Source organism: Sabethes cyaneus, chromosome 3 (assembly GCF_943734655.1).
Source record: "Sabethes cyaneus chromosome 3, idSabCyanKW18_F2, whole genome shotgun sequence".
In the NCBI taxonomy this organism is placed as follows: domain Eukaryota; kingdom Metazoa; phylum Arthropoda; class Insecta; order Diptera; family Culicidae; genus Sabethes; species Sabethes cyaneus.
This window is the reverse complement of record NC_071355.1, coordinates 151,907,688-151,935,055: the sequence shown is the minus strand read 5'-3', so window position 1 is coordinate 151,935,055 and position 27,368 is coordinate 151,907,688. Positions and strand designations below refer to the sequence as shown.

The window sequence follows — 27,368 nt, the reverse complement described above, 5'->3', positions numbered from 1 at the left end:
CCCTTTTAATAGGGGGGGCTTCCATACACATGAAATACAAATTTCCTCATAACTCGCGAACTAATCAAGCAAATGGAACAAAATTTAACATGTGGATGTTTTTGGAAACAAGAATTTTTTCTATGGTAAATTGAAACCTCTCCCCACTTTGGGAGGGGGGCTCCTATACAAATGAAATACAAATTTCCTCATAACTCGAGAACTAATTAATTAAATGGAACCATATTTGGCATGTGGGTGTCTTTGGAGGCATGATTTTTTTCTATGATGAATTAGGACCCCTTACCTTTTTAGGAGGGGGGGCTCCCATACAAAAGAAAAATAAATTTCCTCATAACTCCAGAATTAATCAAGGGAATGGAACCACTTTTAGCATGTGGGTTTTTTTGTAGGCATTTTTTTCTATGGTGAATTGAGATCCCTCCCCTCTATAGGAGGGGAATAATGACCCCTCTTCCTTTTAAGAGGGGGGGGGCTTCCACACAAATGAAATACAAATTGCCTCATAACTCGAGAACTAATCAAACAAATGGAACCAAATTTGACATGTGGGTGTTTTTGGAGACAAGAATGTTTTCTACGTTGAATAGAAACCTCTCCCTACTTTAGGAGGGGGGGGGGCTCCTATACAAATGAAATACAAATTTCTGCATAACTCGAGAACTAATTAAACAAATGGAATCATATTTGGCATGTGGGTATTTTTGGAGGCGTGAATTTTTTCTATGTTGAATTAGGACCCCTTACATTTTTAGGAAGGGGGCACCCATACAAATGAAATACAAATTTCTTCATAACTCTAGAAGTAATCAAGCAAATGGAATCAAATTTGGCATGTGGGGGGTTTTGGAGGCAGGAATTTTTTTAATGATGGTTTGAGACCCCTCACCCCTGTGGTATCAGGTATCAGGTATCAGCATCTTTGGCTCGAGCAGCACGTTCCTCACAATCATTTGGAAGATTTGTGTCTTACCAATCTTGCCCGTGTCATCATTTAACTGATGAGGACGGGAAGGAAAACAGGAGGAATAGGAAGGGGTGGATGAGGAATTTGGACAAACACAAACATATATATACCGAGAGATTTTTGTACCCCCGAGGGGATACTTTAATCCTTGGTAGTTAACTTATCAATAGTACACCCCCTGGGGGGTATACTCATGATAAATAAGTGCTTATAGCTCAATACCGCTTTCGGTAAGAAACATCAAAATGTCTCGTAATTTTAGTTTCCTAAAATCCGATTCATTTAAGACGTAGAATTCAAAGATCCTATGACGCAATTGTGCTACTGCAGGACAGTTGCAAATTAAGTGATATGGTGTACCGTAGTCGGATTCACATAAATTACAATGAAACGTAGCCAGGGTCTTTTTCTAATTCCCGTCGTAATAAGGAAAGCCATTCTAATTTTCATCATTTGCTGGATGGATTTAGTGAATACTCCAAAAGTTCTTGTACTGATTTGACTAAAACACACTTACCTTCCGATCCGTGAACTTTGAAATCACTGAAAAGCGACTTGTAAAGCATATTATTGAAATTACGCAACTGACTTCATTACTAAAATTCGTCGTACCGTTTTAAAATCCGTCCAACAAAATTTTTCATCGTCCGAACTAAAAATCACAACAATGTTTACGAAGCTAACGCGCATGTATTTGTGTAGGACGGCATGACAAATGTTATTCTACAAAATTTCTGCAGGTCAGGCAAGTTTTTCTGGCTGTAGAATAACGACAATGCCTTGCGTGAGTTATTTTCATTTATGAATGACGGAAATTAAAACGATTAGTTAACATTGTCTTCTTCGTCGCACGAAAAAACGTAGGAAATTTGGCTGGTAGGACTTCTTTAATGATAAAAAGCATTTAAATAGATCTCAGCTCACTTTGATTGATAGCGTATGATAGACAACTAACTAAAATATTAGGGAATAACCAGTTTTGCATTGTGTGTCATAAAAATGGTGATATTTTTAATAATTTGTGCTGGATAGGACGGGAATAGGCAATTACGACGATGTAGCAACATACCCCATTTGATAATTTAGTCTGCAGTGACCAGTCAGTGATCTGACAAGAATACTGCAATTTACCTTTGAGTGTTGCAAAAGAAATTTTGCAACCTTCTCACAAGGCTTAACACTGAAACTTTTCCCAATAACGTTCATGTTCAGATGAATACCAAGATCGAATCTTTTCTTTTATCCAACATGCCGCAATTGGTAAAGCAGGTTCTGGTCCGAAAACCGACTTTTCTGCTCCAGATCTTGCTAGTTCATCAGCCCATTCATTTCCGGTTATACCAGAAGGGCCAGGAACCCAAACCAGATGAACGGCATTTAGAATGCTTAGTTCTTCTAATTGGGTGTGGCAGGCGATGACTGTTTTAGATTTAGAATTAGCCGCACAAAGGGCTTTTATAGCGGCTTGACTGTCAGAACAGAAGTAGATAATCTTGCCTATCAGTTCTTTCTGAAGTGCAAACTGAGCTCCGCACATAATTGCAAAGATTTCAGCTTGAAAAACGGTGCAGTAACTACCCAACGAATAGGATTCCTCCAATTCCAGCTCACGGCAGTAAACACCAGCACCCGCGCGACCTTCGTGCAAGGAACCATCGGTATAACAGACCACATAGTCGGAAATTTTCCTTTCCATGTAGCCTGACATCCACTCCTCTCTAGGAGGAAAGTCACTTGAAAAAGTCCTATACAGGAAAGTACGCATGAGCGTTACATCGCAAGGGGCAAGGGCAAACTTGTCCTCAGCAACAATTTGCGACCACAATCGAGTATGACCAGTGGAACCGTCCACAGACTGCCAAAGGCCACTCGCGTGTAGTCGATAAGCACATATTAGTGCCTCTTGCTTCGGGTGAAATTGTAGAGGTTTAATATTGAAAATAGCTTCTAGTGCGGCAGTAGGAGTTGCAGTAAATGCACCAGACATTGCCATTAAACACATCCTATGAAGATGGTTTAGCTTTGTCTGGACAGTCACAACTTCCCCTCTCTGCCACCATACAAGACAACCATACACCAGTATTGGTCTGACAACGACCGTGTATAACCAGTGTATGTATTTGGGTTTAAGCCCCCAAGAGTTGCCAATTGCTCGTCTACATTGCCCAAAGGCCATGCACGCTTTTTTAATTCGGAAATCAATATTTGTGGACCAGTCAAGCTTGGAGTTGAGAATCAACCCCACGTACTTCACTTCGTTCACAACATCAACATCCGAATCGTAAAAGCGCAGAGCGCGAGCTCCATTGGTATTTCTACGTCTTGAAAATAAGACGATAGATGTTTTGCTCGGATTTACCGAAAGTGCAGTTTCTCGGCACCACGTTTCCACGACACGTAGTGCCTGCTGCATTAAGTCAAATAATGTGCTTATGCACTTTCCAACTACTAGGATGAGATAGTCATCCGCAAAACCATATGACGGATAGCCTAGACCATTGAGTTTCCTCAGTAGGCCATCCGCCACAAGGTTCCATAAAAGAGGCGAGAGAACGCCACCTTGTGGACATCCACTTTGCTTCCAAATGCTTGCTTGCCGTAAGGACAAAAAAAGCAATTGGTTACTAAGCATTTGTTCTATCCGCTTTATGATTAATGAAGGCACGTTATGATAACGAGCAGTCCCCCCACATTGATCACCTTTATCTAGGTTTATTTATTTTCCTATGTCTACTGATCTCTATTACTTTCCTTCAGTTAAGTCTGAAAGAGCGACAGCGAGTAAGGAGAGGATCACCCCTGCGAAATGGTACTTTCCACGAAAAGATTTTCCATGAAATGGTACATCCCGCGTAAGGTTTTTCGCAAAATGGTATTCAGCAAAACTCTGTATTCCGCGTTATGGTCAACTGAGAAGTGGTGTTCCGCAAAATGCTATTCGGCGAAATGTTATATAATCATGGGGAATACCCAGCTAGCACCAACTCGTATATCAATGTACGAAAACTATCGTAAATATCTCCTAACAAACTCGAAATTGTAACTAAAGCTGGATAAAGTGGGATCAAGTTGATTTTCTGTCGTATATAATGATAATGACTGACATACATACGATTTTCAGCACAAAATCGTAGAGTAGTACGGAGCGACTCGCGCTTAATCGGATATTATCGTCTATAAATACTTATATAGTCGTATCGCTCAAAATTATTCGTAATCACGTATATCGCCTCCAAAATAGTACGGATATGCCAATTTTGCGCATGAAATACGATTTATTTAGCATGTATATTTGTACGTAATGCTGATTTTTACCTTTTTTATACATATGAAAATGCTAGCTGGGTATTTATATCCTATCCGCTTTATTTTATTAGGCTAAGCAAGGTGGGAGTTGTTTTTCTACTTTACTGTGAGGAAAATTTGTATATTAAACCACCCATGAACTCCTCAGAAACTTGCAAAACTCGAGATTGTGACAAGGGTTATCCGAGATTCACGATTTATGTACAACACAGTTTAATTTGTGGCAATACGTAGTTTGTCGGGTCAGCTAGTTGTTCATAAATATACACTCAAAAAAAAAACAGTACGTCAAGTTTACGTGAAAACATTGCTAATTCTCATCCATCACACTTTTCATGTAACATTCACGTGAATTGTTGGTAACTCGCACTCATACTAACCAGTTTACGTGCGATCCCGGTAAATTTTATCAATTTTCCCATTAACTAGTACATGAAGTTCACGAAAGTTGCTGTACAGAAGTTTACATGATTTTTCACGTGGATACGACATGTCGATTTTTTTGAGTGTACCTAAACATAGCTTTTATATACAAACTGAATCGGCATTTGCGTAATTTAAAGCCTCGCTTTGTTCGATGACGTGCCGAGCACTCAAGAAATTCAGACGATAATCTTGAAATTGCATATTAAAGCATTCAAAGAATAAAAATTTTACCCGTTTAAGTAAAATGTTAAACAGCGTCAGTTACCGTTTATTAACTTTTTTTATGTCCATGGCAAAGAAGAAGCTACTTGATAGACTCAACTTTCCATTCATTAAAATACCGATGTTGTCGTAATAAATTTCTCAAATCTATTCGCATTCGTGCGTTAGAACAGAAAAAGAGATGAGAATATCCGCTAATTGGACTGAACACAATCCCTGTGGCGGCGAGAGAATAATAGTTTGCTATACTTTTATTCGCAACACGACCTGTTGGAAGCTATAGCCTATTAGAGCATTTAACTGTACCGCTCGCGCTTTATCTCATTAAAATGGAAACATTGCCACCGGAGGACAGTCAGAAGTTGCTATCTGCCATTGTCTTGCCGGGGTCAAACGTTAAGGGCTCACGATGTTGACCGTAGCACAGCGCAGAGTTTAAAGGGTGAACGCATAGAACGCGCTCGGATCGGCAGGAAAGATGTTCGGTGTTTCCTCTGGCCGTACGGGGATAGCTTGCAGGCTTTCAGCAATTAAATTTAATTTATGTGAAATTTATGCCATTAGCCTTACAGCAGCATTGTGGCCCTGGGAGTATCTAACGGAGCGCACGGTATCGCCGTGACTGATGCTGTTCGTATGTGAAGTGAAACTCTAAGAACTGATTCCGGTCCTTGGTGCCGAGAAAAAGGGGATGACCACTGTTTGTCTACATATGTATCTACTCTTTAAACGTAGGAGCTTTCCCGCTGGAAAGCTGGATAGCTTGATAGTTCAGACAGCAGTTCTCATTCATTATTCATAAGGTTTCTTTTACAATGGAAAATTTATTTTCGCGTAGCAGAGCCGCAGTCAGATTGGAAGTGTCTGTTAGGGTCAAGATAAAATGTTTCATCAGCTATTTCAAGACAATAGATATGTTCCACTATAGATTTGCGCTCATATGTTTCCTTGTATGTTTTCTATGTTTGTTATTTTTGGACCGCAGCTCAGCATCCGGCAACCGTATCCGATGGATCTCAAAGGATGTTTTCCCGAAAAATCTAGTCACGCTAGAGCTCAAGTCCAATCCGTTGGTTGGCATCAAGCCAGGTGCACTGCAGAATATGTCACGCCTCCGGAAGTTGTAAGTTTTCCGGAACGGAAGATAAACCGATAACGCTAATATTATAATGTCAATCATATTTGTTCTGCTCCGCAGAATTCTTTCCGATGTCCGGGGCCTCCAAGAACTACCTCCACTAGATGGCTGTATTTCGCTGGAAGTGCTGCGAATCGATAGGGCGAATCTAACCAAAATACCTGACCATATTTGTAAGACTTCACCGCGCTTAAGAAGTTTGTAAGTATAACAATCGAATCGAAAAAATGTTTATGTCTTTTGTGTCAAATCAATAAAATCTCGCCTAGCCACTTAGTAACCATGCGCCTGCTTTACACATCAAAGTTTGGGAACGCATGGTGTTTGATACGCTACGGTTAAAAATATCTCCACGTGTCATTAATTTTTTCTCACTTTTTCAGAGACTTCAAGTCCAATCGATTGAGAAGCATTCCAAATATGACCAACTGTCGTGATTTAAGAGTTTTGTAAGTCGTTCACTTGATGAAAGCAGAAATTATCGAATTAATCGCATTGTGTTCCACTTTCAGAGATTTAGCTGCTAATAGCATAAGCTCGCTCCATGGAGCACCATTCTCTAGTCTCAGCCAGCTGCATGATCTGCTCCTTTCGCACAACGAAATCGAATCGATTCCGAACGATGCATTCACTGGCCTGTTCCGGTTGCAAGTATTGTAAGTAAGCAAATAAATCAAACGCGCCACTTTCGCTGCTCTTATGCGAGTTGGGGTGGGGTGTTGGGGTGGAGAACACAATGAGGAATGAGACCAACCACTAAGCCAAGTAAAATTAAATTGAATTTTTCTGTTTTTCTTCCTCGCGTAATCTGCCGTTGTGTTACTGCCACTGGACTATTGCCGCAGGGACTTAGAAGCCAACCGTATATACTTCATCCACCAGAACGCATTCAAGCAACTAGTCAAGCTGGAAGATTTGTACGTTTTTATTGCTATTTGATCTCGGTCCGCTATATGCGGTCCCCACAGCAAATCATGTATGTTATCGAATGGTTTTTCTGTTCCCTTCTGTTTCGTTCCGTACAGGAATCTGGGCAACAACATTTTTCCGCATCTTCCAACGGTTGGATTGGGCCGGCTGCTGCATTTGAAGACATTTAACAATCCAAACTTACGAGAATTTCCACCGCCGGAAGCATTTCCGCGTGTGCAAACGCTTGCACTGTCATACGCTTACCACTGCTGCTCGTTCCTGCCATTAGTGGCCAGTGCTCCCAAAGTTCCTAAATATCACCCTATTAAGGAGGAGGTTTTATTTCCGTCTGACAACGAGTTCGACATGAGCTTATGGAATAACAGTTACAACGATTTGTGGCCCCAACTACGTAAGCTTAGGCCTAGTTCGCAAAATCTAGCATCCTAATAATCATGATTTTTGTTTCCAGATAACCTCAGCAAAAAGTTCGGTACACAGATAAACGACTTGCTCCACTCGTACGGACCGGAATACTACCCTGGCGGTATGCCGACCTATCCAGAGGAATATTTCGAAGAGGAAGGCGGTGTAACACATGCCATGCCAACGGCACAGCCAGGCAGCATCCATTGTCTTCCAGAGCCGGGCCCGTTTATGCCTTGCCAGGATTTGTTCGATTGGTGGACCTTACGTTGCGGCGTTTGGGTAGTGTTTTTACTGGCCATGTTGGGCAACGGAACCGTCGTTTTCGTACTAATATTCTCCAGGTCAAAGATGGATGTACCTCGATTTCTAGTTTGCAATTTAGCAGCAGCCGATTTTTTTATGGGAATCTATCTAGGATTTTTGGCCGTTGTTGATGCGTCTACATTGGGAGAGTTTCGAATGTATGCGATTCCTTGGCAGATGAGTGCAGGATGTAAACTGTCCGGTTTCCTGGCAGTTCTATCTTCGGAACTGTCCGTCTATACGCTAGCAGTTATAACACTGGAACGCAATTACGCCATTACCCATGCGATGCATTTAAATAAAAGATTATCACTAAGGCATGCAGGGTACATCATGACAATCGGTTGGGCTTTTGCCATAACAATGGCAATCCTTCCGTTGTTTGGAGTTTCGGATTACCGAGTATTTGCCGTGTGCTTACCGTTCGAAATCAACAGCGGAACCGGAAGTTTAGTGTACGTAGTGTTCCTGATGTTTATCAATGGAGTGGCGTTTCTTATCCTAATGGGATGCTCTCAAGCGTGGAACTCAAACGACTCCCGAATAGCAAAACGTATGGCACTGCTAGTCTTCACCGACTTTATATGTTGGTCCCCGATTGCTTTCTTTTCCTTGACTGCTGTTTTCGGACTGCATCTAATCTCTCTAGAACAAGCCAAAGTGTTTACCGTGTTCGTGCTACCTCTAAATTCCTGCTGTAATCCGTTCCTGTATGCCATTCTAACCAAACAGTTCAAGAAAGACTGCGTCCTCATTTGCAAAGCAATTGAGGAGTCCCGAGTAACTCGTGGAATCGGTCGTTGTCGACATAGTTCTAATTTTAGTAACCGCCACACACCGGCCAATACCAACTCTTTGGTAGAACGGTCATCTCGAGAGCTTCCGCCATTGCTTCCTGGCCAAATGTGCAACTGCTCGGCCAAACTCATGGAACAGGAGAACATGAGACGTCGCTTTCAGCAGGAAAATACCTTTTCCAAAACGTGGCGTCGGCTGTTGTGCAATCTCGGACAGCAGGGGGACAACCGCCGTGGGGGCCGAAACGGCGATCAGTACGCCTATCAGATCGCTGAAATACAGCAGAAGCAGCATAAGCGAACAGGTTCGATGTCATCCAGCGAAAATTTCAGCTCATCGCGATCCGATTCCTGGCGGCATGCCCAGCACCATTGCGGTATTCCATTGCGGCTGCTGGATCCTAAACGGCGGCACACTTCGTGGCTGATCACCCGTAAGACATCACAGGACTCGAACTTGTCCAGTTCGCGTAACGATTCGTCCGGCTCGACCGCTACGCAAAGTACCGGAACCTGGCGGATATCGCGATCCAGTGCCAGCAATTCGGTGGTACTGCCTGGGCTGAAAATTGATGGCGCTCCGCATCCACACCATACAAGTAAGTTGTGAAGATATTTATTTTATGTAATTGTTATGTGATACGTATATTATTTTACCAACAATTTTTACTTTATTTTATTGGCGACGGTTCGTTACTGATCCAGCGCCGAACGAATTATGGTCCTTTAGGACTCCTAATTCCTACAATCCCCTCCAACACCAGTTGACCGCGCGTCGTCCTCGACTGCGATGCCTCGTCCTCGACATCGGATGCGGGGTCTGTTTCAATTAATATACCCTCTTCCTTGCTTTCTGTTAAAAATAGTTTTGGATATTCTTTCGTCGGGCATGTGAGCCAGAGCCAGATCGGCGTAAATCAGGAATTGTCATCTGAACCTACTATCCCACCACCTAAGGTGACGTGTTTTGAACGTATCACGAAGACTTATCAGCTTTTATTGGATGGAGATCAGTAGATCTAGGAAAATAAATAAACCTAGATAGAGGTGATTGCTACGGGGGGCTGACCCCCCCCCCCGCAGTGGCCGGCGCTTCCAACGGCGGGTCGCCGGCAACCTGTGTCCGTCTCGCCCTGAATCATCTAATGTTACTATTGATAGTTTCTGGTGGTCTTGTTATTGACTAATGTTTTATCAAGGAGTCTAAAATTTCTTGAGTTCGAATAGTTTTTGAGTTACGCAAAAATTTCTGTTTTATTTGTATGAGAATCCTTATCCCCCTACTACAAGGGTGAAGGGTCTCAAACCATCATAAAAGAAATTCCTGCCTCCAAACCCCCAACATGCCAAATTTGGTTCCATTTGCTTGATTAGTTCTGGAGTTATGAGGAAATTTGTATTTCACTTGTAGAGGAGCCATCCCCTCGTGAAGTGGGGGGGTCCTAATTCACCATAGAAAAAATTCTTGCCTCCAAAAACCTTTACATACAAAATTTGGTTCCATTTGTTTGATTTGTTCTCGAGTTATGAGGAAATTTGTATTTCATTTGTATGGAAGCCCCCCTCTCAAATGGGAGGGGAGTCATAATTCCCCTTCTAAAGACTAAAACACCCACATGCCAAATTTTGTTCCATTTGTTTGATTAGTTCTCGAGTTATGCAGAAATTTGTGTTTCATTTGTTTGGGAGCCCCACAGACAGACAGACAGACAGACAGACAGACAGACAGACAGACAGACAGACAGACAGACAGACAGACAGACAGACAGACAGACAGACAGACAGACAGACAGACAGACAGACAGACAGACAGACAGACAGACAGACAGACAGACAGACAGACAGACAGACAGACAGACAGACAGACAGACAGACAGACAGACAGACAGACAGACAGACAGACAGACAGACAGACAGACAGACAGACAGACAGACAGACAGACAGACAGACAGACAGACAGACAGACAGACAGACAGACAGACAGACAGACAGACAGACAGACAGACAGACAGACAGACAGACAGACAGACAGACAGACAGACAGACAGACAGACAGACAGACAGACAGACAGACAGACAGACAGACAGACAGACAGACAGACAGACAGACAGACAGACAGACAGACAGACAGACAGACAGACAGACAGACAGACAGACAGACAGACAGACAGACAGACAGACAGACAGACAGACAGACAGACAGACAGACAGACAGACAGACAGACAGACAGACAGACAGACAGACAGACAGACAGACAGACAGACAGACAGACAGACAGACAGACAGACAGACAGACAGACAGACAGACAGACAGACAGACAGACAGACAGACAGACAGACAGACAGACAGACAGACAGACAGACAGACAGACAGACAGACAGACAGACAGACAGACAGACAGACAGACAGACAGACAGACAGACAGACAGACAGACAGACAGACAGACAGACAGACAGACAGACAGACAGACAGACAGACAGACAGACAGACAGACAGACAGACAGACAGACAGACAGACAGACAGACAGACAGACAGACAGACAGACAGACAGACAGACAGACAGACAGACAGACAGACAGACAGACAGACAGACAGACAGACAGACAGACAGACAGACAGACAGACAGACAGACAGACAGACAGACAGACAGACAGACAGACAGACAGACAGACAGACAGACAGACAGACAGACAGACAGACAGACAGACAGACAGACAGACAGACAGACAGACAGACAGACAGACAGACAGACAGACAGACAGACAGACAGACAGACAGACAGACAGACAGACAGACAGACAGACAGACAGACAGACAGACAGACAGACAGACAGACAGACAGACAGACAGACAGACAGACAGACAGACAGACAGACAGACAGACAGACAGACAGACAGACAGACAGACAGACAGACAGACAGACAGACAGACAGACAGACAGACAGACAGACAGACAGACAGACAGACAGACAGACAGACAGACAGACAGACAGACAGACAGACAGACAGACAGACAGACAGACAGACAGACAGACAGACAGACAGACAGACAGACAGACAGACAGACAGACAGACAGACAGACAGACAGACAGACAGACAGACAGACAGACAGACAGACAGACAGACAGACAGACAGACAGACAGACAGACAGACAGACAGACAGACAGACAGACAGACAGACAGACAGACAGACAGACAGACAGACAGACAGACAGACAGACAGACAGACAGACAGACAGACAGACAGACAGACAGACAGACAGACAGACAGACAGACAGACAGACAGACAGACAGACAGACAGACAGACAGACAGACAGACAGACAGACAGACAGACAGACAGACAGAAATCCATTTTTATTGGTATAGATAAAAGTTAAAAATCAGCATTTCATTTCATTTATTTATTTATTTATTCATTCATTCATTTATTCAACATTACGCATTCAGCATTACGTACATATAAGCAAAGCAAAGCCTGGGTTCTACATTCTGTTATCGAAGCTTGACCTTCTGTTTTTATACGACAGACTTCAGAGTGCAGGACAATTGCAAGGCCAGTTGCTACGATCCTATTGACTCTAACAGTACGTACATATATACGTGCTAATAAATCGTGGTATTTTGGAGGCGATATACGTGATGAAGAAACATACGCATTTTATCGATATAAGTAATTATATACGACAATATCCGATTAAGCTCGACCCGCTCCTTATTGTTATACACTTCTGTGCTAAATATCGTATGAATGTCAGCTGTTATCATTATATACGACTGAAAATCAACTTGGGCGGACTATATTCAGCTTTAGTTACAATTCCGAATTTGTTAAGAGTTATTTACGATAATTTTCGATTATTGATATACGATTTGGTGCTATCTGGGCTGTCAAACCTCGCCACATCCTAAGCAGACTCCCCAACTCGTAGTATGACCAGGAAGGGGCGTGCAATTCTTGGACTATTGTCCCTTCTGCTCCTTGTGTGAGTGTGTATTTTTGCGCGAGAAAACGCTCGATGCCAGGCACACTAATGATGTCTGTTTACAGGATGTGGCACAGTGTGATACTTTAAGCCACTAAAAACCTCCGGAGGGCTTTAGGTCAGGCGCCCGTGAGGTTTTTAGTGGGTTCATACTGCTCTGTATACATGCCAATGCCAAGACGTGTACCGATCCGGAGATGGCGGTCGTTATAACATCCATTCCTTCCTTCCTTCCTTCCTTGTGTGTGTGTGTGTGTGTGTGTGTGTGTGTGTGTGTGTGTGTGTGTGTGTGTGTGTGTGTGTGTGTGTGTGTGTGTGTGTGTGTGTGTGTGTGTGTGTGTGTGTGTGTGTGTGTGTGTGTGTGTGTGTGTGTGTGTGTGTGTGTGTGTGTGTGTGTGTGTGTGTGTGTGTGTGTGTGTGTGTGTGTGTGTGTGTGTGTGTGTGTGTGTGTGTGTGTGTGTGTGTGTGTGTGTGTGTGTGTGTGTGTGTGTGTGTGTGTGTGTGTGTGTGTGTGTGTGTGTGTGTGTGTGTGTGTGTGTGTGTGTGTGTGTGTGTGTGTGTGTGTGTGTGTGTGTGTGTTTTTTTTTTTTTTTTTTTTTTTTTTAAGTGAGGAAACGCTCTATGCCTGGCACACTAATGATGGTATTCATCACGTGGCACGGTGTGGGACTCTAACCCACTAAAAACCTCACTGCTCCTAGCTCAAAATCCCCCCGGGACCGCTACAAGGCGACTACTTCGGGGAGAGGCTGTGCTTATGCACTGCTCCAATAACGACGCACCTGCTACCCATCGAGACGTGAACCGATTTGGGAGAGCCTGTCATCATAACGTGCACCCCATCACGGCCACCCTCGCGGGGTATTGCTAACCGTCGAGACGTGTACTGATTGGGAAGTGCTCTTCACCATAACTCGCACTCCGTCACAGCCACCCTCGCAGGATTTCTCATTAATGATGGATGCTTTCACCCATCGAGACGTGTACCGATTGGAAAGTGCCTACGTTCATAACGTGCACCCCGTCACGGCCACCCTCGTGGTGCTTTACTCCCTTCGAGACGTGTACTGATTGGTAAGTGCCCTCCATCACGACGCGCACTCCGTCACAGCCACCCTCGCAGGGATCTCCGCCAGTTATGAACCTTTGCACAAAATGGGTACCGGGATTATTTAGGGTACGAAGCCCATCCCCACACATATGAGTCCGGTCAAGGGTTTTACCGCGCCCAGAATCGCGTTGCTTTGGATTAAGATGTCATATGCGGCCCAAGGGCGTTTGTTCGATTGGCTGCATCGTCATCATTATCCACCCCGACTGGATGTTAGCACTGCTGGATTTCTGACGCTAGCTGGTGCCGCTGGAACGCTGTTCGGCTCTCCATGTTCGCTGCAGATCGGACAAGATGTGTGTTATCACCCTGTTGGCAACATTCCATATGTTCTCATCTCTACACATTTCCCTGACAATATTATCTACGTTAAGAGATGGCAGCTCGCGTCGCGCAGACTCAAATCTTGGGCAGACGAAAACTACATGCTCTGGAGTTTCCTCTTCATTATCACACTCGGGGCATAGGGGGGACCTTGCATGCCCGAACCGATGCAGGTACTGCCTGAAGCAGCCGTGCCCTGATAGGAATTGCGTCAAGTAGAAGTTCACTTCTCCGTGCTTCCTGTTAACCCAACTGACCAAGTTCGGTATCAGCCTGTGTGTCCATCTTCCATTCGTAGCAGTGTTCCACTCTTGTTGCCACTTGGCTATCGACTCCGCTCTCATCCGTTTACGTATTCCTCTAGTACCTTTCCGCCTATAACATTCACTGTCTTCGGCCAGCGTAATGCAGATAGGGATCATTCCGGCGATAACACAAGCTGCTTCCGACGAGATGGTTCGGTAGGCAGTAGCAACTCGTATAGCTATCAACCGAAAGGTACGGTTCAGCTTTGTCCTATTCCGGTGGGTTTCCAGCGCTGCGTTCCATGCTGGACCCGCGTATCTTAGGATTGAGCAGGATACGCTAGCCAGAAGACGCCTCTTGCTGCTGCTTGGACCAGCACTGTTTGGCATGATTCTGGAGATCGCGTTGAATGCCTTGGCAGCCTTATTGCAGGCATAGTCAACGTGGCTGTTGAAATTCAGCCGATCGTCGGCCATCACACCCAAGTATTTCAGCACACGCTTAGAGGCTATAGTGTGCTCACCAACGTTGAGTACCAACCGTTGCACCGCTCTACAGTTGCTAACTAATAGTACCTCTGTTTTGTGGTGGGCTATTTGCAACTTTACTCCTTTCATCCAGGTTTCGATCGCGTCTATTGTCTGGGATGCCAGCATTTCAACCTCCTCCAAAGTCTCGCCTATTACCGTCGTTACGATATCGTCCGCGAAACCGACGATTTCCACACCTCTAGGCAGTTTCAGTGTTAGTACACCGTCGTACATAGCATTCCAGAGCGATGGGCCGAGAAGTGAGCCTTGTGGAACCCCCGCGGTAACCCTGAACGCCTTCTGGCCGATGTTCGTTTCATAAACCAGAAAGCGGTTCTGGAAATAGCTATTGAGGATCCTACACAGATAGGCAGGGACCCTCATTGCGTACAGCGCTGCAGCGATAGCTTGCCAACTGACGCTATTGAAAGCGTTCTTAACGTCAATCGTGATTACGGCGCAGTGTCGATTTCCTCATTTCCTCTTCTTTTCTGCTTGGTTGCCTTCTCAGCTTTTTCGATCACTGTACGTATGGCGTCTACTGTACACTTTCCTTTCCTGAATCCGAATTGCCTCGCTGACAGTCCATGTTCGCTCTCCGTGTATTTTGTAAGCCGGTTGAGAATAATTCTCTCCAAGAGTTTACCGAGTGTGTCCAGCAGACAGATGGGTCTGTAAGCACCTGGATCTCCTGAGGACTTTCCTGGTTTCGGTAGGAGTACTAACTTCTGTGTCTTCCATGGATCTGGAAAGCAGCCTTCCTGCAGGCATTTTTGTAAAACCGGTCTAAACATGTCTGGAAATGCCTGCAGTGCCGCTTTCAGCGCTACGTTGGGGATTCCATCTGGGCCAGGCGCTTTCCTAACTTTCATACTTTTCGCGGCAGCTACGAGTTCCTCGTTGGAGACACGTCTTTCATCGGCGTCAACCTCCTCAACTTCACCGTATGGACAAGGTGGCCAGATCGTTGTATCGTGCTCCGGGAAAAGCTCTTCGATGATGATCTTTAGCCTCTCTGGACACGTTTCTGTGGGCGTCGTCGGACCTCTTATCCTTGCCATTGCAACTCGATATGCGTCACCCCAGGGGTTAGCATCAGCATCTCGACAAAGTTCCTTAAAGCAGTTGGATTTACTTTGAATTATTGCCCGTTTCAATGCTGCCTTGGCCACCCGGTGCACTATTCTCCGTGCCTCTCTCTCAGAGGTGTTCTTTGCCCGTTGAAAGCTTCTTCTGGTCCTAAGGCATTCAGCACGAAGTTCCCCGAGTGCGTCATTCCACCAGTAAGCAGGTGCCCGCCTGTTTCTAGGCTCCCGTTTTCTAGGCATTGTGACATCGCATGCCTTTGCTAGCGTTTCTGTCAGTTCATCCGCTGTCAGGTCCAGGGAGTCACTATCGACACGTAGAGCCTCGACAAAAAGTTCTCTGTCAAATACTTTCGTTTTCCACTTCCGTCCGCAGTCCCTAATTCTTCGTGGTACCACGGGATTCTTGCGACCAATGGTATATCGAATCGCCTGGTGGTCGCTGTACGTGAAGTCCTCACTGACTCTCCAGTTCATGCTTACTGCTAGCGGCGGGCTGCAGAAAGTAACATCGACAATGGATTCAGGCCCATTCCTTCTAAATGTGCTAGTGTTACCTACGTTACACTGTGTAACTTCTAGCTTCGTAAGAGCTTCTAGCAGACTGTACCCTCTTGCGTTTGTACATCTACTTCCCCATTCCGCTGCCCAGGCATTGAAGTCACCTCCGATGATGATTGGCCTCCGTCCGATAAGCTCTTCGGTTAGCTCATTTAGCATATAATTAAACTGATCCATAGTCCATCTTGGTGGAGCGTAACAGCTGCATATATAGATTCCATTGACTTTGGCAACCACGAACCCCTCATGCGATCTGTCTATTACCTCCTGGATCGGGAATTTCCCCATTACATGAATTGCAGTGGTAGCTGCTTTGTCCGCCACCCAGTTGCCGTTATCGGGAGGAACACGATATGGCTCCGCAATAATTGCAACATCGCACTTTGCTTCTGTCGTCGACTGCCACAACAGTTGCTGCGCAGTGTCACAATGATTGAGGTTAATTTGGACTACCTCTATCATTTCTGGCACGCCGCCGCCTTCTTAAACTCTGGGCATCTGAACCCTCCCGTCGCGTGGTCTTTTTCTGTTTTGCAGAGCAAACACCTTGGTGGGTTTTTGCAATTCAGAGCAAAGTGTCCCTCTTGTGTGTGTGTGTGTGTGTGTGTGTGTGTGTGTGTGTGTGTGTGTGTGTGTGTGTGTGTGTGTGTGTGTGTGTGTGTGTGTGTGTGTGTGTGTGTGTGTGTGTGTGTGTGTGTGTGTGTGTGTGTGTGTGTGTGTGTGTGTGTGTGTGTGTGTGTGTGTGTGTGTGTGTGTGTGTGTGTGTGTGTGTGTGTGTGTGTGTGTGTGTGTGTGTGTGTGTGTGTGTGTGTGTGTGTGTGTGTGTGTGTGTGTGTGTGTGTGTGTGTGTGTGTGTGTGTGTGTGTGTGTGTGTGTGTGTGTGTGTGTGTGTGTGTGTGTGTGTGTGTGTGTGTGTGTGTGTGTGTGTGTGTGTGTGTGTGTGTGTGTGTGTGTGTGTGTGTGTGTGTGTGTGTGTGTGTGTGTGTGTGTGTGTGTGTGTGTGTGTGTGTGTGTATGTGTGTGTGTGTGTGTGTGTGTGTGTGTGTGTGTGTGTGTGTGTGTGTGCGTGTGTGTATGTGTGTGCGTGTGTGCGTGTGTGCGGGCGTGTGACTGTATGTTAAATTGGGAATGTTTTAAGAATTCGCATTTTCCATTTTAAATTGCAACAAAAACGTACGATGTTGGCAAATTAGATAAAAACTGATAACACGATCAGATTACGCGGCCAAAATCCCATAGAAAAAGCATGTTAGCATGCCATTACATCAAACTGTTTCAGAGATAATTGAATCCAAAAAATAACTCATTTTGAAAATATGTAAAAAAGGAAGTAGCGTCACTGCTAGGAGGATTGATCAATCGGCATAAAGCTTCGGGAAATTGATTGTGGCGACAGAATGAACAATTATGCCAACTTTGGTCGAAATCGCTGGGGGTAGATTGTAATTTTTTCGATTTTCTTGGTAACTTGAGATGGAATGACCCATATGTAACTTTTTCAAATTTTGCTTGGGTGAGACGGTCATTGGTAGAAATGAAAATTAAATTACAGTGGTCGAGTCAACCCTGAAAATGAGTGTTTGAATTAGAAAATTGTTCTTTATTTTACAAAACGCCATTGAATTCATACAAAAATCTCTATGATATGATAAATTGTGGTTATTTCTATTTATCATGGCTTCAACTATCTCACCACATATCAAATATTACTCTTCCAGGCGGTGCTCGGCAGTCTATACCTGGTGGCAAGCCACGTTTGGTTCGACAATCTGCCGTGCAGGATGATTCCCAGGAACTATCTTGCTCACCTCCACGGCTAGGAGTTCGCTTTCTGCCCACGATACCATCGGCGGCTGACAGCAGCGTACAGTTGGATGACGACACAGCAGAGGCGCATTCCAGTCCTGGCTCCAGTCATGGCGAACGGGGGGCTGATGAATCAACAGCAGCGGCGGCGGCGGCAGCAGCAACATCGGCTGCTGTTGGAGGTAACGCTAGTCCATTGTCACCGTCGCCATTCTATGCTATCTTGCACAGTGGAAATCCTCAAGCAGCTGTATCTAGTCTCAAGGATAAAACAAAACCACCGTGAGCTAAACTAGTGGTCGCCGATCAGCTTTAGACTAAGCGATGCTGCAAGTATTAGGTGTGAAAATGCTTAGTCAGTGTTCACTAATTAGTCAAAACGATGAAGTATTCCAGAATCTTCAAAAAATAATGTTGATAAAAAATTCAGTTATTCCTTTCCCAACAAATATCTAAACCAGAAGTTCTTCGACGGAATCTGTAAATATTTTATATTATAATATAAAATAATGTAAGGTAAATGCGAAACAGTGTGATACAAAATTGAATACTTCATATTGCCTAGAATATTTGAAATAATTTAATTTCAACTAGGATAGGATAATCGAACGGGGCATTCAAAGAAATCAAAAAATACATTAATCCGGATCGAACAGTAACAGTGCAGAGAGCAAGCATGGCGCGTATCCACTTGTTCATCTCAGTCTAGTCAAAGTTATCACGAATGCCAGTATACTTTCATGCGATTCAACTCGTACACAAGTAGCTCGCACACAACATCGCTGCTGTTTTTCGCGGCAGCGATAGAACAAGTGAAAAGCTCGCGTTGTGCTTGCAATCTGAATTTTCCAACCGAAAGGTTTTATCGCACTCAGCTCCACACAGTAGGAAAACATGCACGCAGCTCAGGGCAGTACAAAAGGAAACAAATACCTACATCCAAAGCTCGTGCAAAGTTCACCGTCCACAGACAATAAATTCTTGCAGCCCGAATGAAGAAATAATCCTGAGAACAACCATAACACTCATTATTGAAACTACATAAATATTTACATTTCAATACAACAGAAAACATCAAATGCTGCCAAAAATTTCAAATACTTAAGACATATATGTTGAGACTAGATAAAGTAAAATTATCTAAATGATCAGAGCACTGCCATTCGAATGTTTGTAATTTCTTTTGGAATTTTATGAGATAAAACGTAGATTTTCTAGAATATTGATAGGAGTGGTGAGATGAAATTTGCGTGATACCAAAAATGAATCGAGCAACAGAATCGTTTTGAATGAGAAGCAGCGAGCACGAAAACCAACCGTTTTGTCAGCAGTATTATTTTTCACAATACAAAAATCTTCGGATAAACAACAACTAACAATTAACGTTGTACATAATTAAAATCGCCGGAAATAAAGCATAACTAACGACAAATACTCAACAAACTACACAAAACACAAACTCTAACAATCTATATTCGTTGCGTGTTGCCTGTTGTGTAAGGAAGTGTGTCGCTATAAATAGGAACGGATAATTGTGGAGGCTGAGCGTAACGGAAAAGAGAAAACAAAAATATAGCCGCATTAGGTATAGTGAAACAGTACAGAAACAGAAGAGATAGATATTATATATTTATTCCAAATACTAACTTTACGGAACTTGATAACTTCAAAAGTTTATTCAAGCTTCTTGACATAGACGCAGATGAGTAAATAAAACCTCCATAACGAACAGTGTGAAATGTTGTCATTTTTGCATCCTACATGCTAACCATACTGGTCTGCGATTACATCCTTGAGGTACTGCTTGAACTATTTACGGAGAGCCAGTTTGCATTATTTGATTTGTTCGACGGACTTTAAGGGCCGTTGAAAAGTAGCGACTCAGATAAGCTAGAAATTCGTTTCGAGCACCTGATAAGTTAGTTATACTCGTTATACTGCGTTGCCAGTTAGACAATAGTTAGCTGTGAAAGTTATCACCTTTATCTTTCCGCATAAAATTATTAAAATCAATACGATTGAACCAATATTCTAAGTCTATTGTTTTTTACACAATAGGTATTTATGCTTCAGCCATGCTGTAGATTAAAGAAATTTTCTATTGAAAATAATGCTGACGTGAAACTTCGTTTCATTTACGATTGGAAATAATAAAAAGTTCCTAAGCATTACAATTTAAGCAGTTATATGGCAACTTTTTCCGGTACAAGACGTAGTAACAGTATCACAGTTTACTACTATAATTCCGCATTCGATTTTACATGAGAAAATGCAAGTGGCTTAAGCATAAGCATAAGCATAGGATACCGCCTGTGTGCTGCTACTCCGTACAGGACCGTACAGGACCGATGAAAATTGCAAAATGATGGCTGGAAAAAGTATGCTTGGGACAACACACTGTTCCTCATTGTGCAACCTTATCAGGACCCTGCATGCTGATCAATACCGACGCCGGCCACGTCCGAATGCGGGTCCTGGTGGGATGGGAAGGAATGTTAGTCCAATACTTGTTGCTACTAAAAACCAGGGAATCCTCTGCATCTTCACAAGCATTTCGGGAAGGGAATTGTTGTTAGTAGAAGGGGGAGCTAGATAAAGATCCGATTTAATCGAAATGTCATTTGTCTAAAACTACGCACAGTTTCGGTGTGGAATAATGCAACAAACGAGTCACAAAAACAAACGATGCTAAATTGCCATACGAAACGATGCTACGTGAACACCATTTATTTGAAACTAACCTGGATATTCAATAGTTTTCTTGTCGTCAGTAATTACGAAAATTGAGATCACAAATACACCTTTTTTGTAAATTTAATATAATGTAATGGTACTACATAAACAACCATGATTTGTTAATTTTTATCAAAAAATATTATGCACATGCAAGATTCACGGTGGCTTGAAATCCACCTGAAAATAAAAATCAGGCACAATAAAACGAGCCAATATAGTCCCCAAGTTGATAAGCATTTCCTCTTATCAACGCTAATATGCAGAGATATAGCGCCCTACACGCTTCATGAGAAAATGCAAGTGGCTTGCTTCAAAACATTGTTAACTCAGAATCCTTATAATACCTTGAATGCAATAAATATATATAATTGCTGATTGCCCGATCTCACTAGGAGCCTCTTTGTCACTCAGTCACTTGTACAACTGTTTTTGTAACAAAAATCTCACAATGCAAGAAACAAACCCCTTTTTTTATTGGAATATGTCTACTTCCCTTGTCAATTTCTCTCACGTTGTTCCCCAACCACTTGTCTTCTCGGCAATCCCTATAAATTGACACAAAGCCTTTTCTACGTTTTTGAACCTCCCCCTTTTTAATGGTCACCCTAGTCCCCCTTTCAGAAATCCAACAACTTGTACAACTGCTATCGTTCAAAATGCAAGAAAACTGCACCCCTTTACCCGTTTGAACCTTTCTCTTCCCTTGTTTCCCTCTTTTGTCAACCCCCCTGCGCTAATTATTTTATGCCGAAAACATGTGTTTGACAAACCACGTTTGATGAGGAACAGTCCAGAAGTTCCGGAGCTATGGCGGAACATACATTCATACTCACATTCCTCGTCCCCCTGCTTGTCGGTTCCTTCCCCGTCAGCTTCCCCTTCTGTCACGTAGCTAATTATGCATCGATTTGCCCAATGAAAATCGTTATAATGGAATCGAAACAAAGGTTTATCCACCATATATTCTTCCTCGACGAAACTCGCTCGTTTCTTAAAGTCAGTTGCACAACTGCAATCGGTTTAAATGCAAGAGAAACGCAACCCTATTTACTTATTTAGATCTCTCCCCCCTCTTGTTAGAGATTTCCCACTATTGTCTGTTTCCCAGTGCTTATTCCCGATTGTCAAGGAACATGTGTGCCAAGTACGACGAAGAATTGTTCAGGCATTTCGGAGTTATGGCCTCCCCCCGTTATGAATCCCCCCCTCTTCTTGGTTTGGCAACTCTTCATATGTCAAGGAACATGTATGCCAAGTTTGGTGGAGATCGGTCAAAACGTTCTGAAGTTATGGTGGAACATACATACAAACATACTCACGCTCGCTTAAATATATATAGATAGATAAGTCTGTGTAACAGCAAGGTGTGTAAATTTTGAGGTAAAATTAGAGAGATAAATATGAAAACTTAGTTTTAAAATCGGAAAAACAAGCACTGCCTTTAAAAATACAGGTTTTCTCGGATGCTTTTGACAACAAACCGTAAACAACAGTCATGCAAATAAAAATTAACCATAAGTTTTTATTACCTACAGTTCTGACTATAGCTATTTTCAAAATTCAATGAAACTGCGCCAAATTTTCTAGGGGCTGTGATATCCTCTGATTCGCCATCTACACGACTAATTCCTAACTTTCTTTACGCGGGAAGCTGTCAAACGTCTTCCGACACTTTCTCTCTGTGTCAGTAACACGCTATCGACAACTACCCAAATGAAGCGTAAACAACATATATCACACATTCCAGGGTAATCCTCTAATATGGAATAAATAACAGGACTCTACATACTCCCCCTGCGTAAAATGAACAATTCTCCAACAAACATTTTCATACGCATATCAGAGTAACAAACGAGTTATATGTACCCTGAAAAATCATATCTGATGCACAAAACTAGCATATGCATAATTTGGAGGCCACAACGTACAACAACATATACGTTAACAATTCAACCTCATAAGTCTTTGTATGCGATAAGATCCGAGTCAACGCGATTAGTTTTATTATACTACTAGCTGACCCGACAAACTTCGTATTGCCACAAATTAAACTATGTTGTACATAAATCGTGAATCTAGGATGACCTTTGTCACAATCTCGAGTTTTGCAAGTTTCTGAAGAGTTCATGGTTGTTTTAATATACAAATTTTCCTCACAGTAAAGTAGAAAACAACTCCCCCAATTGCTTAGCCTGATGAAATAAAGCGGATAGCATTTAAATATTCGCCATCATTACAAACCATTTCGCCGAACACCATTTTGCGGAACACTAATTCTCGGTTGACCATAACGCGGAATATAGAGTTTCGCAGAATACCATTTTGCGAGAAACCTTACGCTGGATGTACGACTCGCTTGTCAAGACAGACTCGGTAACCTTGCGGCTACAGAGCCCCCCTTTCCATTTGCTTGATTAGTTCTCGAGTTATACAGAAATTTGTGTTCAATATACGATATTCCAGGGTAATGCTCTAATCTATACCTATAAAGAAGGATTTCTGTCTGTCTGTCTGTCTGTCTGTCTGTCTGTCTGTCTGTCTGTCTGTCTGTCTGTCTGTCTGTCTGTCTGTCTGTCCTGTGTTCCTTATAGAATCAAAAACTACTGAACCAATCGGCGTGAAAATTTGCATGTAGAGGTTTTTGGGGCCAGGAAAGGTTTTAGTGATGGTTAGAGACCCCTCCCCCACTAAGAGGGGGGGCTCCCATACAAATGAAACACAAATTTCTGCATAACTCGAGAACTAATCAAGCAAATAGAACCAAATTTGGCATGTGGGTGTTTTCGGTGACAAGAATTTATTCTAGGGTAATTTGAGACCCCTCCCCTCTTTATAAGGGGAATTATAACTCCTCTCCCCTTTAAGAGGGGGGGTTTCCATACAAATTTCCTCATAACTCGAGAACTAATCAAGCAAATGGAACCAAATTTGGCATGTGAAGGTTTTCGAGGGCAAGAAAATTTTCTATGTTGAATTAGGACCCCTCCTCACTTTAAGAGGGGGGGCTCCTGTACAAATGAAATACCAATTTTCTCATAACTCGAGAACTAATCAAGCAAATGGAACCAAATTTGGCATGTGTGTGTTTTTGAAGACAAAATTTTTTTCTATGTTGAATTGGGACCCCTCCCCACTTTAAGAGGGGGGGGGGGCTCCTATACAAACGAAATACAAATTTCCTTATAACTCGAGAGCTAATCCAGCAAATGGAACCAAATTTGGCATGTAGGTGTTTTTGGAGGCAAGAATGTTTTCTATGATGAATAAGAACCTCTCCCCACTTTAGGAGGGGGGGGGGGGGCTCCTATACAAATGAAATACAAATTTCCTCATAACTCGAGAACTAATCAAGCAAATAGAACCAAATTTGGCATGTGGGTGTTTTCGGTGACAAGAATTTATTCTATGGTAAATTGAGACCCCTCCCTCTTTATAAGGGGAATTGTAACTCCTCTCCCCTTTAAGAGGGGGGGCTTCCATACAAATTTCCTCATAACTCGAGAACTAATCAAGCAAATGGAACCAACTTTGGCATGTGAAGGTTTTCGAGGGCAAGAAAATTTTCTACGGTGAATTAGGACCCCTCCCCACTCTAAGAGGAGGGGCTCCTGTACAAATGAAATACAAATTTCCTCCTAACTCGAGAACTAATCAAGCAAATAGAACAACATTTGGCATGTGGGTGTTTTTTTTGGTGACAAGAATTTATTCTATGGTGAATTGAGACCCCTCCCCTCTTTATAAGAGGAATTATAACTCCTCTCCCCTTTAAGAGGGGGGACTTCCATACAAATTTCCTCATAACTCGAGAACTAATCAAGCAAATGCAACCAAATTTGGCATGTGAAGGTTTTCGAGAGCAAGAAAATTTTCTATGGTGAATTAGGACCCCTCCCCACTTTAAGAGGAGGGGCTCCTGTACAAATGAAATACAAATTTCCTCATAACTCGAGAACTAATCAAGCGAATTGAACCAAATTTGGCATGTGTGTGTTTTTGGAGACAATTTTTTTTTTCAATGATGAATTGGGACCCCTCCTCACTTTAGGAGGGGGGGTCCTATACAAACGAAATAAAAATTTCCTCATAACTCGAGAACTAATCCAGCAAATGGAACCAAATTTGGCGTGTAGGTGTTTTTGGAGGCAAGAATTTTTTCTGTGATGAATTAGGACCTCTTCCCACATTAGGAGGGGGGCTCCAATACAAATGAAATACAAATTTCCCCATAACTCGAGAACTAATCAAGCAAATAGAACCAAATTCGGCATGTGGAGGTTTTTGGAGGCAAAAATATTTTCTACGGTGAATTAGGATCCTTCCACACTTCAAGAGGGGGGGCTTCTACACAAATGAAATACAAATTTCCTCATAATTCGAGAACTAATCAAGCAAATGGAACCATATTTGGCATGTGGGTGTTTTTGGAGGCAACCATTTTTCCCATGATGAATTAGGGGGGGTCCCATTCAAACGAAATACAAATTTGCTCATAACTTTAGAACTAATCAAGCAAATGGAACCAAATTTGGCATGTGAGAGTTTTAGATGGCAGAATTTTTTTTCTGTGGTGTATTACGACCCCTTTCCCTTTTAAGAGGGTGGGCTCCCATACAAATGAAATACAAATTTCCTTATAATTTGAGTACTAATCAAGCAAATGGAACCAAATTTAGCATGTAGGAGATTTTTGAGCCTTGAATTTATTTTATGATAATTAGAGACCTCTCACCCCTGTGGTAGGGGGATATGGACTCTCATACAAATAAAACAGAAATTTTTGCGAAACTCAAAAACTAATCCAACTCGAGAAATTCGAGACTCTTCCATAAAACATTAATAAATAACAAGACCACAAAAACTATCTATAGTAACACTAGATCATTCAGGACGAGCCGGTCGCGAGTGTTGCCGGTGACCCGCCGTCGGAAGCGCCGCCCACTGGGGGGCTTGCAAAACTCGAGAAGTGACAAAGATCATCCGAGATTCATGATTTATGTACAACACAGGTTAATTTGTGGCAATACGAAGTTTGTCGGGTCAGCTAGTATGGTATAAATAACAGCACTCCACATACTCCACATGTGTAAAATGAACAATTCAATATACGAAATTATTCATGGTCAATTACAGATTATTCACAATAACAATTATAATAATAAGAAAAGGTGTATAATATCGATTTCGTATCGATATATCTCAACCTCCCAAATACACCAGAGCTGCGGGCAATCTTCTGAAGCGTCCTGAGGTAGTCAAGTCAACAGTTGACGGAATAAGACCACAAGTGGCATTTAAATTGCTATTTATTTTCGCCGAAAACCGCTGATCACAAGAAGCAAATAATTTGAGCGATCAACTCATTGTAACGACAATTCATATAACAAGAAAAGGTGAGCAAAACGGCGATGGCACAGCTCAGTTTCTTTCTTGATCACCATCATCATCATTTTCAGCTATTTACTTGTGCCTTTCCGAAATTTCTTACCTTTATTTCAGCAAGGCCTGCCAATTTGTGTCCCTCCCTTTGACAACTGAAACATTTCAAGGACTTTTTCTTCGTCGACGGTTTCCGAGCTATACCACCGGTAAAAGCTGTTGCTTCATTTCTCACTCCGACATTCGATGTTACACCTTTTCGTTTTATTTCTTCGTCGAGCAGCTGGCATTTTACAAAGTCCACAGTGAGTTAGTCTGCGATTCATTCGACGTCACTACTGTATCGTATTGAGACTCTTCCGATAGCAGTGTGATTCAGGTTTCGCAAGTCGTTTCGCAACATTCTTCCTTCCATAAATGCATAATAAAGCATCCCACATCTGTTTGGAAGTGTCCCGTCATTGTAGGTGTTTCAACTGGTTGTCATGTATGCGGGAAACCAACATCGAGTTGCACTTTCTTTTCTTTTTAAGTCGCTTTTCCTAAGTTTTATGTTTTTGAGTTTTTACTTCCGGTAAATTACCTGGTAAGAATTTTAGCTCTGCCACGGCTCCTGATTCCATCACGATGCATTCCAACACTTCGTGCTGTTCTAGCAAGGTGCGCATCCGGAATTTTTATACCGCAAAGTTCGTCCCGTTGAAAACCGCTATGCGATGACTCTCATCTCGTTCGTAACCGCCCATTTCTAAATTTTTACAAACCATAAACAATTTGGCCGCGAGCAGGAATCTTTCCTGGGTCCACAACCTAATGACCAAATTACTTTCGGAACTAGAAAAACACTATAATAAAGACACGGGTGATTTATTCAATTCAACTTTTTGTTGGTTATAATAAAAGCAAGAGCTGTTACCAGCTAATAAAGCAAAGTACGAAACAGGGGTGTGCTTTATGTTTAAGTTAAAACTATAACTATTTGGTATTACGCGGTGATGGGAAATTGCTCGTCTCATTACCGAATGCGAAATTTTCTTTTGCCTCACTTGGGATAAGCTTAGCTGTGTATATGGAAACCTTCTGCTTTGTCGAGT

General features: G+C 42.9%; 1 protein-coding gene across 1 annotated transcript in view; it reads left to right on the top strand.

Annotated features, from left to right (window-relative positions):
• LOC128742432 (leucine-rich repeat-containing G-protein coupled receptor 5) overlaps positions 1–18,614 on the top strand; it is a 268,984-nt gene extending 250,370 nt beyond the window's left edge. The window contains exons 9-16 of the mRNA XM_053838794.1: positions 5,907–6,044; positions 6,120–6,260; positions 6,443–6,508; positions 6,572–6,715; positions 6,905–6,976; positions 7,085–7,383; positions 7,444–9,099; positions 18,072–18,614. Of these exons, the coding sequence (XP_053694769.1) occupies positions 5,907–6,044; positions 6,120–6,260; positions 6,443–6,508; positions 6,572–6,715; positions 6,905–6,976; positions 7,085–7,383; positions 7,444–9,099; positions 18,072–18,445 (2,890 nt within the window). The 3' untranslated portion in view covers positions 18,446–18,614. The remainder of the gene's footprint in view (positions 1–5,906; positions 6,045–6,119; positions 6,261–6,442; positions 6,509–6,571; positions 6,716–6,904; positions 6,977–7,084; positions 7,384–7,443; positions 9,100–18,071) is intronic.
• Positions 18,615–27,368: the final 8,754 nt, after the last annotated feature.